We start from the raw sequence: 13888 nt of genomic DNA, 5'->3' as shown, positions 1-13888 counted from the left end.
GGTTGATTTCTGTTACCAGTACCCCTGTGGAGAAGTTCTTGTGTGATCTAGGCACCTGGAATGATTGTAATTTACCAGAGCTATTTGGCTTTTATTGTCTGAACACAGAGTATCCAGTAACTGAGCAGATTGTCCTTTTTCTGCTGGCATCTGGAAGCTCAGAGTCAAATAGGTGACTCCCTTTCAACAGGTGGACTTGTAGGAAATGGCGGTGTGGACTTGCAACTCTCTCCTTCTGTCCTGCCTGTCTTTCTTCTCCTGCCTTCAGTTTGCTTTTTGCTATCTCGTGCTGTATTTCCTGCTTCTGTGTTTGTCCATCATCTGTGGCTGGACTAGAGTTGTGACCTCAGCAGGTTGTTTAACCCCTTAATGCATCAGTTACTTTACACTTAAAGTAAGGATTAAAAAATCTACTTCACAAAGTCGTGAGGATTAAGTGAAAACAAAGGTGACCTCAGCAGTTTTCTGTGATCAGTGCCTAGTATATTACCTGACACAGAGCAAATGCTCAGCAGAGCATGCCTCTTATATTAGTCAGCATATGCAAGGCTCCATGTGGTAACAAATAAACCCTAAGATGTCAGTGGCGTTAAGACTAGAAAAGTTGGCATTTTGCGCCTGAAGTGTCGAACAACAATATTATTGATCAGGTGACTGGGTGACTCTCTTTCAGTGAGTGTTTCAGGGATCTAGACATCTCTCTTCCTTTGATGCCACTGTCTTCAAGTACACCTTTGAAAGTCTTTGTAGTAGGGCAGGTGAGAAGGATTGTTGGTAAGAGATTACTTTTATGGACTAGTGTGGCACATGTGGCGATCACTTTATGATACATTTTCAGGGTTTACCACGTTGTCTTCCCCGTATGCAAAGTGGCCTGGAAATGTAGAGTTCTCACATGTCTAAGAGAGAAGATCTCAACAGTTTCCCATAGGCCTACCATCCTCTTGGCTGTATGCTCCTCTAAAGACCTGGAGGCTGATCTCCATTTAGGATGATCAGTCAGCTCTTCCAGTGAATGCTTAAGATGCTGCAGGCTCCCCACTCACCATCAAGCACATCGGCATCTGGATGCTGTTGGTGGCATTGACTTTGTTCATTTATCTCCCACAGGCTGGACTTTGGTGAGTCAGGAGTTGTGTAAGGATGGGAGGGGACGGCCCTTCCTGAGCAGTTGGAACTGTTGCTGCTACCCTTTTCTAGGTTTCAAATGGAGTGTGTTGTGTCTCATATCTGTGGCATTCACTCTGCTGTTTTGGTTAGCTGAGGTCTATAGAGGGAGTGGTTTGGAAAGGCTAGTTTGGAATTTGTCAGACAGGCAGCATGGGGAAGGAGCTTTCTAGGTAGAAGTGGTGAGTGTGAGACCAGAAAGAGCAGGTGGTGTATGGGGGCTGTTATCGGCTCACTGTTCCTGAAATGTAGCTTGGGGTCTGTCTGGTATCCCACTCACAGTTTTAAAAAATGTTCTTTATTGCGGTAAAAGTCACATAATATAAAAAATCCTATTTTAACCATATGTAACTGTATACTTCAGTGGCACTAAGCACATTCACATCACTCTGTAACTCTCACCATCATCCATCACCTTAAGTTTTCATCTTCCTAAACTGAAACCTTGTCCCCACTAAGCACTAACCCCATCCTCCCTACTCCCCTGGCCCTTGGCATCTATCGATGTACTTTCTGACTCAATGAATTTGACTTTTCTTACTACCTCGTGTAAAACAGTCTGACACAACTGAGCGATGAAACCACCACCACCAGGTACCTCGTATAAGTGGAATCGGACAGTGTTTGTCTGTAACAGTATGAAAAGGCAAAATGATAGGATACTGAAAGAGGAACTCCCCAGGTCAGTAGGTGCCCAATGTGCTACTGGAAATCAGTGGAGAAATAATGAGATGGCTGGATGGCATCACCGACTCGATGGATGTGAGTCTGAGTGAACTCCAGGAGTTGGTGATGAACAGGGAGGCCTGGCGTGCTGCGATTCATGGGGTCGCAAAGAGTCGGACATGACTGAGCAGCTGAACTGAACTGAATGTATATTGCAATGCATTTTTAAGGTTAACTTATCAAACAGATTGTACCTTCTTTTTAAAATTTTTTATTTATTAAAAAAATTTTTGGTTCATTTGTTGTTGTTTAGTCGCTAAGTTGTGTCTGACTCTTTTGGGACCCCACGGACTGTAGCCCCCCAGGCTCCTCTGTCCATGGGATTCTCCTGTCCAAGGATTGCCATGCCCTTCTCCAGGGGATCTTCCTGAGCCAGGGATTGAACCCACAACTTCTGCACTGGCAGGTGGTTTCTTTACCATTGAGCCACCAGGGAAGCCCACTGGTTTATTTAGTCAACAGATACTCCTTTAGCCCCTCCTCTATGCCAGTGCCATTTCCCAGCCAGTCTAAAGCCTACTGCCTAGTGGCAGCTGGTTGATTGCCCCTGTCCTTGCCTTTCAGAGGTCACCTTTCTTCACTCTGTCTGGGATGCAGTCTCCTCTGCTGTCTGCCCCTGACCTCCCCTGTTATCTCTTAAGACTTCCATCTTTGTCTGTTGACCCATATCCATCCACATTGTCCGTCCATTCTTCCCTTAGTTCCCCAAAGCACAGTGACACGGCTGCTGTTTGTAGCCAGCTCTCACTGAGGGCTTGGAGGGACTTGACACTACAGGGCAGGGAACTGTTGCCAATTCCTGGTCAGAAAGGCTTCCTGGACCACAGCAACCTGGGAGCCCCTGAGGCAACCCAGTGCCAGCCTTCATAGCACATTTGGAAATGCAGTTACTTACTAGTTTGCCTATTTACTGTCTGCCTCACTCATTCTAGTGATGGCACACCTCTTATAAACCACTGTATAGATAGCACCTTGTTCTCTGCTCGATCTACCCTAAAAGCTCGATTAAATAATTGTGAATGAAAGAATGAATACATGGAAGCAAACAGAAATTTTAGTTTCTACCAGTGTGTCCTTCATTTCCCATCACAGGAAATTTCTCATTGTCTCTCACCGTCTGTAGGTGTCTGCTTTACACTATGTTCCTTGGACCTCTGTCTCCCTCCCTTTTCCTTCTCTCTCTAGGTGTCGATCCTGCAAATTCCTGTCACTGTCTCGTGCAGAGCTATTTAAAACTCTGAACTCAAGCCCCAGACTTGCACTACCAAAATAGATTCAGCCCTCCTTTGTCCAGCCCGACTCGTTGGGGCTGCTAAAGACTGGCTCTTCCAGATTTCCATACTCAGAAAAAAAGGGAGCGGAGAGAGCTTTGCCCTCGTAGGTTTACTTTAGCAGTGTTGTGACTGTATTCTGTATCAGATCTGTCAACAGGCCTTCCACTACCATTAAGCAGAGGAAACCCCAGGTCTGGGTCCTGAAGAAGGGTTTTGACCTTTGTTGCTGATGGAGAAGAGGGAATGATATTACATGAGGCTGCAGACACAGGCAGGGGTTATTAAGGGATGGTTTCTGTATGTGGATCAGAACCACAGATGTGGTTTGGATGTGTGATAGGGGAACCAGTGGCTGTTTAAGGAAGGGAGGAGATGGTGTGATGAGATCTGAGCAGTAAGGAGACAAGAAGGGGCATTGGAAATGTGGACCAGCTCAGTCCTGGTGGTCTCTCTCCTTCTCTGTACATCCTGCCAGCTCACCCTGGAGTGCTCTTCCTCCTGCTCCGTGCTGGTGGAGATGCTCCTAAACTTCAAAGCCCTGATTATTTCTCCCCTTCTACCTCCCCTTCTACCTCCCGTTCCAGAATATAGTCACCTTTTGCTTCTCTGTTCAGACCAGCATTTCCTGGTTGCAGCCCCTGTTCTATACATCACATCTCTCAGTGTCACCTGGAGGGAACTTTGAGCCCAGAGCATGTGCTCAATCCAGTTTACACAACTCATTGTAAAGTGCTGGTGGTGGATGGCTTGGACTTTTAGGGAGAAGCTTTAAATACTGCCAGCCTTGACTTCATTATCTTCCTGGGGCACAGTTGTCTAATTCTGTACAAATTTGATTTTTACTCCACAAAAACTGCTCTTATAGGGAGGGAGGTGGGTGCTGAGAATTTTTGCTGTGCCAGTTACTTTTCGTATATTACTCCATTTTATCCTCCTAATATTTCTGCCAAGTGGATCTTCCCCTCCGTATTCCAGGTAAGGAAACTGAGACAGATGGTGAAGCATCTGGTCCAGGCTGACCCGGCTTTGCAAAGCTGAGATCCGTGTCTCGTTTTGCAGGACTCCAAAGCTGGTGCTCAGCCCGCTGCCTTGCAGCATCTCTCCACGTTGGAGGAAGCAATTACAGAGGCATGCCCTGGCATTCATTTTTTCTGCTTAGATGGAGACGTTGCTGTTTACTTTCTCAGGAAGGAAGATTGAAATCAATGTAACTAGCCTTATTAACTTTTTAAAATAGGGGGCTTGCAGATGCCACTGTCTTTCCTTAGAGCACCAAAGCAAATATAAAAATCCAGTTTGCTTGCCTTTAGGAAAAGAAAATCTCCTCCAGAGTTTAAAATTCAGAGCTGTAAATGAAGAGGCACTGAGACGGGGGTAACGAACCAAGCCTCAAACATAAGGATATATTTACCCATGTCTCTTTTGTCTGCAGGTGGCTGTTCCTTTGATGAGCACTACAGCAACTGTGGTTATAGCGTGGCCCTGGGGACCAGTGGGTTTACCTGGGAGCAGATTAACACATGGGAGAAACCAACGCTGGACCCAGCGGTGCCTACAGGTACGTGACCAACTGTGCTTGAGGCTCTGATGGGGGTGGTAGCTTTTACAATGACTCATGGAGAAGAATTTTATTCTGGGTTGAGCTGTTGGGAGGGCAGTAGGTAACTCTGTTGGTAGTAAGTTCACCACCCCCAGAGGTACGCAAACCAAGGCTGAGTGCATTCTTAAGGGTATGGTAAAAGTCATGTATCATCTGGATTCAGGAAACTCTTAGATTTCTTTGAGCTTTGAGATTCCAAACTTTAGCTACAAGTGGGGCATCCTTGAATTTTGTCTGGGAGTCTGAGTCATGGGACTTTAGGGGAGAAACACTTCTCCATAATTTGAGGTCATTTCTTTCCTCCTGGACTACACAGACACAGCTTGTAAATATACAGGGAGACTTCTACAGTCCAACTATTACTGATAAAGTTGATGTCCCAACATCCTGAATGCCAAATTTATTCTTTACCAAGGGGACTGAAGGCCTACTATGCATATCTGATGAATACCTGCATGAAGCAAGCCTGTGAGAGTTATAGCCAGTGTATTCCAGGGAAGGTGTGCCCGGAGGAAATGCTTTTGTTCTAGTTGGGCCTTCAGAGGATTGGATGATGCTCATCTACACTGGGGCGTGCTGTTTGCTTTATTCAGGTGTCCAACTCAAATGCTAGTCAATTCTGGAACCCCTGCCTTAGACACACCCAGAAATAATGCCTTACCAGCTATTGGGACATCTCTTAGTCCAGTCAAGTTGACACACGGAATTAACCGTCACACCGTGAATGGCCTCAGCTTTCCCCAGAACTTCAGTTGCCATCAGACATCCCTTAGGAACTTGATGTACGTGACCCACTGCACAGCTGCCTTGTCTTCTCAGCTGCTCTTAGAGACAGCTTTGCCAGGATGTCATTAAGCTGGAGACAGAAAGGTATGCAGAGATGTCCAGCTGAGGGTGTGACCAGCGTGACCATATTGACTCTGAGTTTGGCTCCAAAGCAGGAGGCTTATATCTTGGCTCTATCTTTCCTATTGAGGACATCAGTTGCTTGTGTATCTTTCTCCCGAATATAGTCATAACCCCTCAGGTACCCTAAAGCTGTGACATGGTACAAAACTGAGCTTTTCAGATGTGGTAGGATCCTACTTTACATGAGCAGAATGACCAAAACTGCACAAGATGGTTAGTAAGGTGACCATGGGACAACCTCTGTGCCTGTTGTCCCATCATAATTTTTTAAACTGCAGACTTTTACTCTCAGAAATGTCTTCGTTTATGTAATAGAATCACTCTTTCCATTAGGAACACCAGGAGTGTAGCATGCTTATGCTGAAGGTTACTTACCACATCTTCTGTGCTCTGTGTGGCCATCCTTCTTGATGTTGGTCAAATAAATTCAGATCTTATGAAAAGTTAAAGTGTTAGGCGCTCAGTCTTGTCTGACTCTTTGCTTCTGGATGGACTGTAGTCCACCAGGCTTCTCTGTCAGTGGAATTCTCCAGGTAAAAATACTGGAGTGGGTAGCCATTCACCTCTCCAGGGGATCTTCCTGGCCCAGGGGTTGATCCCAGGTCTCCTGAATTGCCGGCAGATTCTGTACTGTCTTAGCCACCAGGGAGCCCTCAGATCTTACAGTGCACATGTGTATGTGCTGTGTGTGTGCATGTGTTGTGTGTGTATTTGCACACACGCAGGCTCTTCTGGCTCATCCTTAGACCACTAGATGCCCTGCAGGGTCATGCAGGCTCTCCAGACTCAACATCTCCCAAATTGAACTCTTAATTCTTCTCCATCTTGTCTTTAGTGCTTTAGTGCTCCTTGTCTGAAAAGGCCACTTCATCACTCTGGTGCTGATTCAGAAACCCAGGGGTCACACTTCTCCCTTCCCTCTCTCTGCCTCCCTCTCCTTGTCAATCACTCCATCCTACCCCTTCACCTCCTGAGCCCATCTCAGGTCTGCTCACATCTCTCCCTCTCTGCCACCACTGCCCTGGTGCCATGCCATCCACCCTCACCTGGGTCACAGGTAGACTTTCACACAGGCTTTTCAGCTTCCTCTTTTTAAAAAAAAATATTTCTTTTTAAAAATTAATTTTATTGGAGTATAGTTGCTTTACAATATTGTGTTAGCCTCTGCTGTACAGCACTGTAGAGCAAAATAAAGCAGCCCTACATGCACGTATGTCCCCTCTCTTTTGGATTTCCTTCCCCTTTAGGTCACTGCAGAGACCTGAGCAGAGTTCCCTGTGCCACGCAGTATGTTCTCATTAGTTGTCTGTGTTATACACAGGATCAATAGTATTTATATGTCAACCTCAATCTCCCAGTTCCTCCCACCCTCCATTTTTCACCCCTTGGTGTCCATACGTTTGTTCTCCAGGTCTGTGTCTCTAAATAGGATCATCTATACTATTTTTCTAGATTCCACATACATACATTATTGGCTTCCTCTTTTGACTTTAATCCACTCTCTGCGCAGAAGCCAGAGATTGTTCTAGAATGTAGGCCTGTTCACCTTACCTCTTCCTTTCATCGCTCCCACCCAACCTCTGCATGGAATCCTTTTGAGGCTTTCCTCTTGCTCTGAGAGAGGAGACCAATGCCCAGCAGTGGCCTCCAAGGCCCTGCAGGCCTGGTCCAGCCTCCCCATATCATGATCTCCCCTGTGCTCACTTCACCCTGGATTTTATCACTTATATGACTCTGAAAGATGAACTCCTCAGGTTGGTAGGTGCATGATATGCTACTGGAGAAGAGTGGAGAAATAACACCAGAAAGAAGGAAGAGATGGAGCCAAAGAGAAAATAACGCCCAGGTATGGATTGACTGGTGATGGAAGTAAAGTCCGATGCTGTAGAGAGCAATATTGCATAGGAACCTGGAATGTTAGGGCCATGAAACAAGGTAAATTGGAAGTGGTCAAATAGGAGATGGCAAGAATGAACATCAACATTTTAGGAATCAGTGAACTAAAATGGACTGGAATGGGAGAATTTAACTCAGATGACCATTATATCTACTACTGTGGGCAAGAATCCCTTAGAAGAAATGGAGGAGCCCTCATAGTCAACAAAAGAGTCCGAAATGCAGTACTTGGGTGCAGTCTCGAACACGACAGAATGATCCCTGTTCATTTCCAAGGCAAAGCATTCAATATCACAGTAATCCAAGTCTATACCCCAATCACTAATGCCAAAGAAGCTGAAGTTGAACGGGTCTATGAATACCTACAAGACCTTCTAGAACTAACACCCAAAAAAGATGTCCTTTGCATTATGGGGGACTGGAATGTTAAAGTAGGAAGTCAAGAGATGCCTGAAGTAACAGGCAAATTTGGCCTTGGAGTACAAAATGAAGCAGGGCAAAGGCTAACAGAGTTTTGCCAAGAGAACACACTAGTCATAGCAAACACCCTCTTCCAACAACACAAGAGAAGACTCTACACATGGACATCACCAGATGGTCAACACCGAAATCAGATTGATTATATTCTTTGCAGCCAAAGATGGAAAAGCTCTATACAGTCAGCAAAAACAAGACTGGGAGCTGACTGTGGCTCAGATCATGAACTCCTTATTGCCAGATCCAGACTTACATTGAAGAAAGTCAGAAAAACCACTAGGCCATTCAGGTATGACCTAAATCAGATCTTACAATTATACAGTGGAAGTGACAAATAGATACGAAGGGTTAGATCTGATAGACAGTGCCTGAAGAACTATGCACCAACGTTTGTGACATTGTACAGGAGGCAGTGATCAAGACCATCCCCAAGAATGCAAAAATTCAAAGTAGTTGTCTGAGGCCTTACAAAAAGCTGAGAAAAGAAGAGAAGCAAAAAGCAAAGGAGAAAAGGAAAGATACAGCGATTTGAATGCAGAGTTCTAAAGAATACCATGGGACTTCCCTGGTGGCTCAAATGGTTAAGTGTCTGTCTACAATGTGGGATACCTCGGTTCAATCCCTGGGTCGGGAAGATCCCTGGAGAAGGAAATGGCAGTCCACTCCAGTACTATTGCCTGGAAAATCCCTTGGACAAAGGAGCCTGGTAGGCTACAGTCCATGGGGTCGCTAAGAGTCAGACACGACTGAGTGATCTTCATCTTAATCACCGTAAAGAATACCATGGAGAGATAAGAAAGCCTTCCTCAGTGATCAGTGCAAAGAAATAGAGGAAAAGAATAGAATGGGAAAGACTAGAGATCACTTCAAGAAAATTAGAGATACCAAGGGAACATTTCATGCAAATATGGGCTCAATAAAGGACAAAAATGGTATGGACCTAACAGAAGCTGAAGATATTAAGAAGAGGTGGCAAGAATACACAGAAGAGCTATACAAAAAAGATCATGATGACCCAGATAATCTTGATGGTATGATCACTCATCTAGAGCCAGTCATCCTGGAATGCAAAGTCAAGTGGGCCTTAGGAAGCATAGCTGTGAACAAAGCTAGTGGAGGTGATGGAATTCCAGTTGAACTATTTCTAATCCTAAAAGATGATGCTATGGAAGTCCTGCACTTAATACGCAAGCAAATTTGAAAAACTCAGCAGTGGCCACAGGACTGGAAAAGGTCAGTTTTCATTCCAATCCCAAAGAAAGGCAGTGCCAAAGAATGTTCAGACTACTGCACAATTGTACTCATCTCACACACTAGCAAAGTAGTGCTCAAAAATTTCCAAGCCAGGCTTCAACAGTACGTGTACCATGAACTTCCAGATGTTCAAGCTGGTTTTAGAAAAAGCAGAGGAACCAGAGATCAAATTGCCAACATCTGCTGGATCATCAAAAAGCAAGAGAGTTCCAGAAAAACATCTACTTCTGCTTTATTGCTTATGCCAAAGCCTTTGACTATGTGGATCACAAGAAACTGTGGACAGTTCTTCAAGAGATGGGAATACCAGACCACCTGACCTGCCTCCTGAGAAATCTGTATGGAGGTGAAAAAGCAACAATTAGAATTGGAAATGAAACAACAGACTGGTTCCAGATTGGGAAAGGAGTATGTCAAGGCTCTATATTGTCACTCTGCTTATTTAACTTATATGCACAGTACATCATGTGCAATGCTGGGCTGGATGAAGCACAAGCTGGAATCAAGATTGCTGGGAGAAATATCAATAACCTCAGATACTCAGATGATACCACCCTTATGGCAGAAAGCAAAGAAGAACAAAAAAGCCTCTTGATGAAAGTGAAAGAGGAGAGTGAAAAAGTTGGCTTAAAACTCAACATTCAGAAAACAAAGATCATGACATCTGGTCCCATCACTTCATGCAAATAGATGGGGAAGCAATGGAAACAATGAGAGACTTTCTTTTGGGGGCTCCCAAATCACTGCAGATGGTGACTGCAGCCATGAAATTAAAAGATGCTTGTTCCTTGGAAGAAAAGCTGTGACCAAACTAGACAGCATGTTAAAAAGCAGAGATATTACTTTGTCAACAAAGGTCCATCCAGTCAAAGCTATGGTTTCTCCAGTAGTCATGTATGGATGTGAGAGTTGGACTATAAAGAAAGCTGAGTACCAAAGAATCGATGCTTTTGAACTGTGGTAATGGAGAAGACTCTTGAGAGTCCCTTGGACTGCAAGGAGATCCAACCAGTCCATCCTAAAGGAAATCATTCCTGAATATTCATTGGAAGTACTAATGTTAAAGCTGAAACTCCAGTACTTTGGCCACCTGATGCAATGAACTGACTCATTTGAAAAGACCCTGATGCGGGCAAGATTGAAGGCAGACAGAGAAAGGGACGACAGAGGATGAGATGGTTGGATGGCATCACTGACTTGATGCGCGTGAATTTGACCACGCTCTGGGAGTTGTTGATGGAGAGGGAAGGCTGGTGTGTTGCAGTCCATGGGGTCGGAAAGAGTTCGACATGACTGAGCAACTGATCTGATTGATTGGGAACGTTCCAGACCCTTTTATGCCTCAGGAACTCACATAAGATTGGAACCCTCCGTACAACCTTTGCCTGCCCCTTTCTCTTGCTCTTCCTTTTGTATCTCCGCTCTTGCATCACTTCCTTAGGCTGGTGCTCCCTAGATGCTCCAGGCTGGGTCACCTCCTTCTGTAAATGTTCCCCATTGCACCCTATACTTCTCCTCAAAACATGCATCACTGATGTTACTTGTTCAGTGTATGTTGTATCCCCAAATGAGAAGTTCCATGTCAGCAAGGACCGTGACAGTCTTGTTCCTGGCTTTATTTTTAGTGTTTAAATCAACGCATCATGCACAGTATGCATGAAATACAATTTTATTGGATGGATGCATGGATGGATGGGCAAATAGTCTTTATCAAGTGTTTCTTTGATGCAGGAATGAATGATAAGCATTCTTAAATGCCTTTGGGCCTTTTATTAACTGATCACACATTTAAAGTCTTCGCTATCATCCTTCCATTTTATAGATCAGGAAAGCAAGGTCCCCCCAGCCGAGGGGCACTGCTGCTTTTCCCACCACGACACTCTCGCTCCTGGAAGGAACAAGCCTTGTGTCTGATCTTCATTTTCTCAGCCCCTCATTATGGCGCAGTGGCATTTCATAAATATTGGAGTGTGCTAATACAAACTTTTGAGCTGGTCTAAATAGAGGCATTTGATAATGATCACTGAAATTATTCTGTCACGATGCGCCTGTGGATTTCAGCAGCTCTGCGTGCTTCTTAGGCAGAGAGGCATGAAAGTGAATTTGGATTAGGCGAAAGTGTTTGTTCTTCTCTTGGGCAAAGACAGAGATCTTCCTCTTCCTTGGGTACAGCCACTGGTTTCCATCCTCTTGGAAATCTAGTATGATGCCACGTATTCAGATGTCCTACAAGCTTTCACTGAGCCCCTTCCGTGGGTCAGGCTCTGTGCTAGGCTCTGGGTCAGTCCGCCCATGCCCCTTGGGCACTTCCCTGGCACATAGGATGACCTGAACTCTTCACCATGCCTGCCAAGTCTTGGATGACCTAGTGTCTTTTCTGAGGCCTTTCCCTGCTCTCTCAAAATGCTCCAGACACACTGGTCTTGTTTTCAGCTCCTGATTCAGGGCCTTTGCGTGTGTTGTACCCTCGCCCTGCAGTGGTTTTCTCTGCTCTTCACTTGCCTGGTTTCATCAGGTCCCAGCATCACCCCTTCTCAGGAAGATGCCCCTCCTTGGTCTGTCTGATGAAAGACCCCCTTGAAGTTCTCTCATAGCATCCTGTTCTCTGCTTTCAACGTCCTCATCATAGACTTGTTTTGGGCCAGCTTCTTCCAGTCCTACACCATAGCCTGCTGATGCTGGGCCTCCATCCCTCTGCCTCAATTTCTTCATCATTAACGTGGGAACCAGCATGAGAGTTAAGTGGACTGATGTCTGTATGAGTATCGGCCTATAGTAGGGTTCATCCGTGCTGCGTTCCTTAAGTTCTTTTCTGCTGCTTACAAGGTCTGAGACTAAGTCCACCTTGAAACCTTGCCCCTTCCTTCAAGCTCACGTGACCCTAGATGCTGATTTGCACAGGTGACCCTTCCAGCAGGAGGTCTGCTATGGGCCCCTGATGGGCCCAGAGAGGCTTTTCCATACCCAGGATACATGCTACCCAGAGGGAGGTCACCTCCTCCATCTTCTCTTTTAATTCAGTCCACACTCAGCATCTGTCTTTCTCTTTCTTCATCCCCCTCCTTGAGAAAAACCCTCAGGCTAGCATTCCAGGCTTCACATCTGGTTCTGTCCCCACCTCGTCTTTGCAGGGTCTGTACAGACAATGGGTGTTACTGCACCCTCAGACCCTCCATCTAAGCTTCCATCTTGCCCAGGGAACTAACTGGAACTGCCTCAGGTTCCCAGCTGTGCCATCCCCAACTTTGGCATGAATTTCTACATGTGGGCACTGAGGTCCAGCCCTGGGCCCGGCCGGAGGGTTTCTGGGGGGCTGAGGGAAGAGGGAAGTGCCAGCAGCTCTCTTTTAGGGGGGCTGAAGCTGGGAGGCAGTGGGACTGGGAGGTTTCCCTCTATTTCCTTCTGATGCTTGTAGGACATTAAGTGTCAGAATGAACCTCAAGCTGCAAACCCAAGTGCACAAGAAAGGAGGCCTTTGCATCAGCCTGGATGTGACCCTGAGCCTCCAAGGAAGGAAGCCTTACATTGTAGTTGTTCTTTGACCCCCTTTCCCTCGGGGTCTGCGAATGTCCTGGGGCTTAGATAGGTCCTTGTGGTTTCCTCTGAGAAGCCCGCCCTGGTATTCCTTGTGGTCCCTCTGGGTCCAGTGATCCGGCTGCTTCTTCTCCAGGTTTGGAGCCCTTGTCCTGAATCAACCCAGCCCAGATATCTCACCCCGGATCTCTTTTGGGGTCTGTCTCCTCCTCAAGTATTACCATTGGGCAGTTTGGGACCAACAGATTCATCTCTTTCCTCTTTTCAGTGTAGGAACTTCTTCCCTCTCCTTCCTAGCCCTCAAAGCCACAGCTCATCTTAGGCCAGCCCTTCTGAGACCCACAGCATAGTGTCTTTAGAAAGTTTAGACTTTAAAAAAAAAAAGGAAGAAAGAAGGAACCCTTGACTTCAAGCAGCTTCTTCTCTCCATCCTGTACAAATCTCTAGAACAGAGAAATACAAAGTGTTTTTGCCTGGAGAATCCCAGGGATGAGGGAGCCTGGTGGGCTGCTGTCTATGGGGTCGCACAGAGTCGGACACGACTGAAGCAGCTTAGCAGCAGCAGCAGCAGCAGCAGCAGTTAGTTATCCAATTGGAAAGTGCAGGGGTTGGAAAAGATCCAGAGTAAACATACAGATAGGAATATTCCAACCAATCAGCTGCCATGGAAGCAGGCATGGACCCTGGATGGTACTGGCTTTTCCTTCATGCCACTGGCCCCTTGGCCAGTTCACTCTAATTGCTAATATTTATAGTTCCTGCCAGTTCACTGGAACTGCTAATATTTACAAACAGAAGGTTGGGGTCTGTTATGGGTTGAACTGTGTTCCCAAAGAGATAAGTGGAGGTCCTGGTCCTTGGCACCTGTGAATATGCTTGTATTTGGAGATAAGGTCTTGGCAGATGTAGTCAACAAAGATGAGGTCGTGCTGGGTATCCCTGAGCCCTCGTAGAGTGTCTCTGGTGAAGGAGAAGTGCCACACAGACACACAGGGGAGAAAGCCATGTGAAGCCAGAGGCAGAGACTGGAGTGATGCATTTACAGGCCAAG

General features: G+C 45.9%; 1 protein-coding gene across 12 annotated transcripts in view; it reads left to right on the top strand.

The window, feature by feature from the left end:
- PTPRT (protein tyrosine phosphatase receptor type T) overlaps positions 1-13888 on the top strand; it is a 1149770-nt gene that overhangs the window by 309519 nt on the left and 826363 nt on the right. For all 12 annotated transcript variants that reach the window (XM_070801694.1, XM_070801706.1, XM_070801700.1 and 9 more), the window contains exon 2: positions 4600-4725. In XM_070801694.1, the coding sequence (XP_070657795.1) occupies positions 4600-4725 (126 nt within the window). The remainder of the gene's footprint in view (positions 1-4599; positions 4726-13888) is intronic.

The sequence above is a fragment of the Bos indicus genome, chromosome 13 (genome assembly GCF_029378745.1).
Source record: "Bos indicus isolate NIAB-ARS_2022 breed Sahiwal x Tharparkar chromosome 13, NIAB-ARS_B.indTharparkar_mat_pri_1.0, whole genome shotgun sequence".
Classification (NCBI taxonomy): domain Eukaryota; kingdom Metazoa; phylum Chordata; class Mammalia; order Artiodactyla; family Bovidae; genus Bos; species Bos indicus.
Note: the sequence above shows the minus strand (reverse complement) of the source record. Positions and strands in the feature narration are given on the sequence as shown.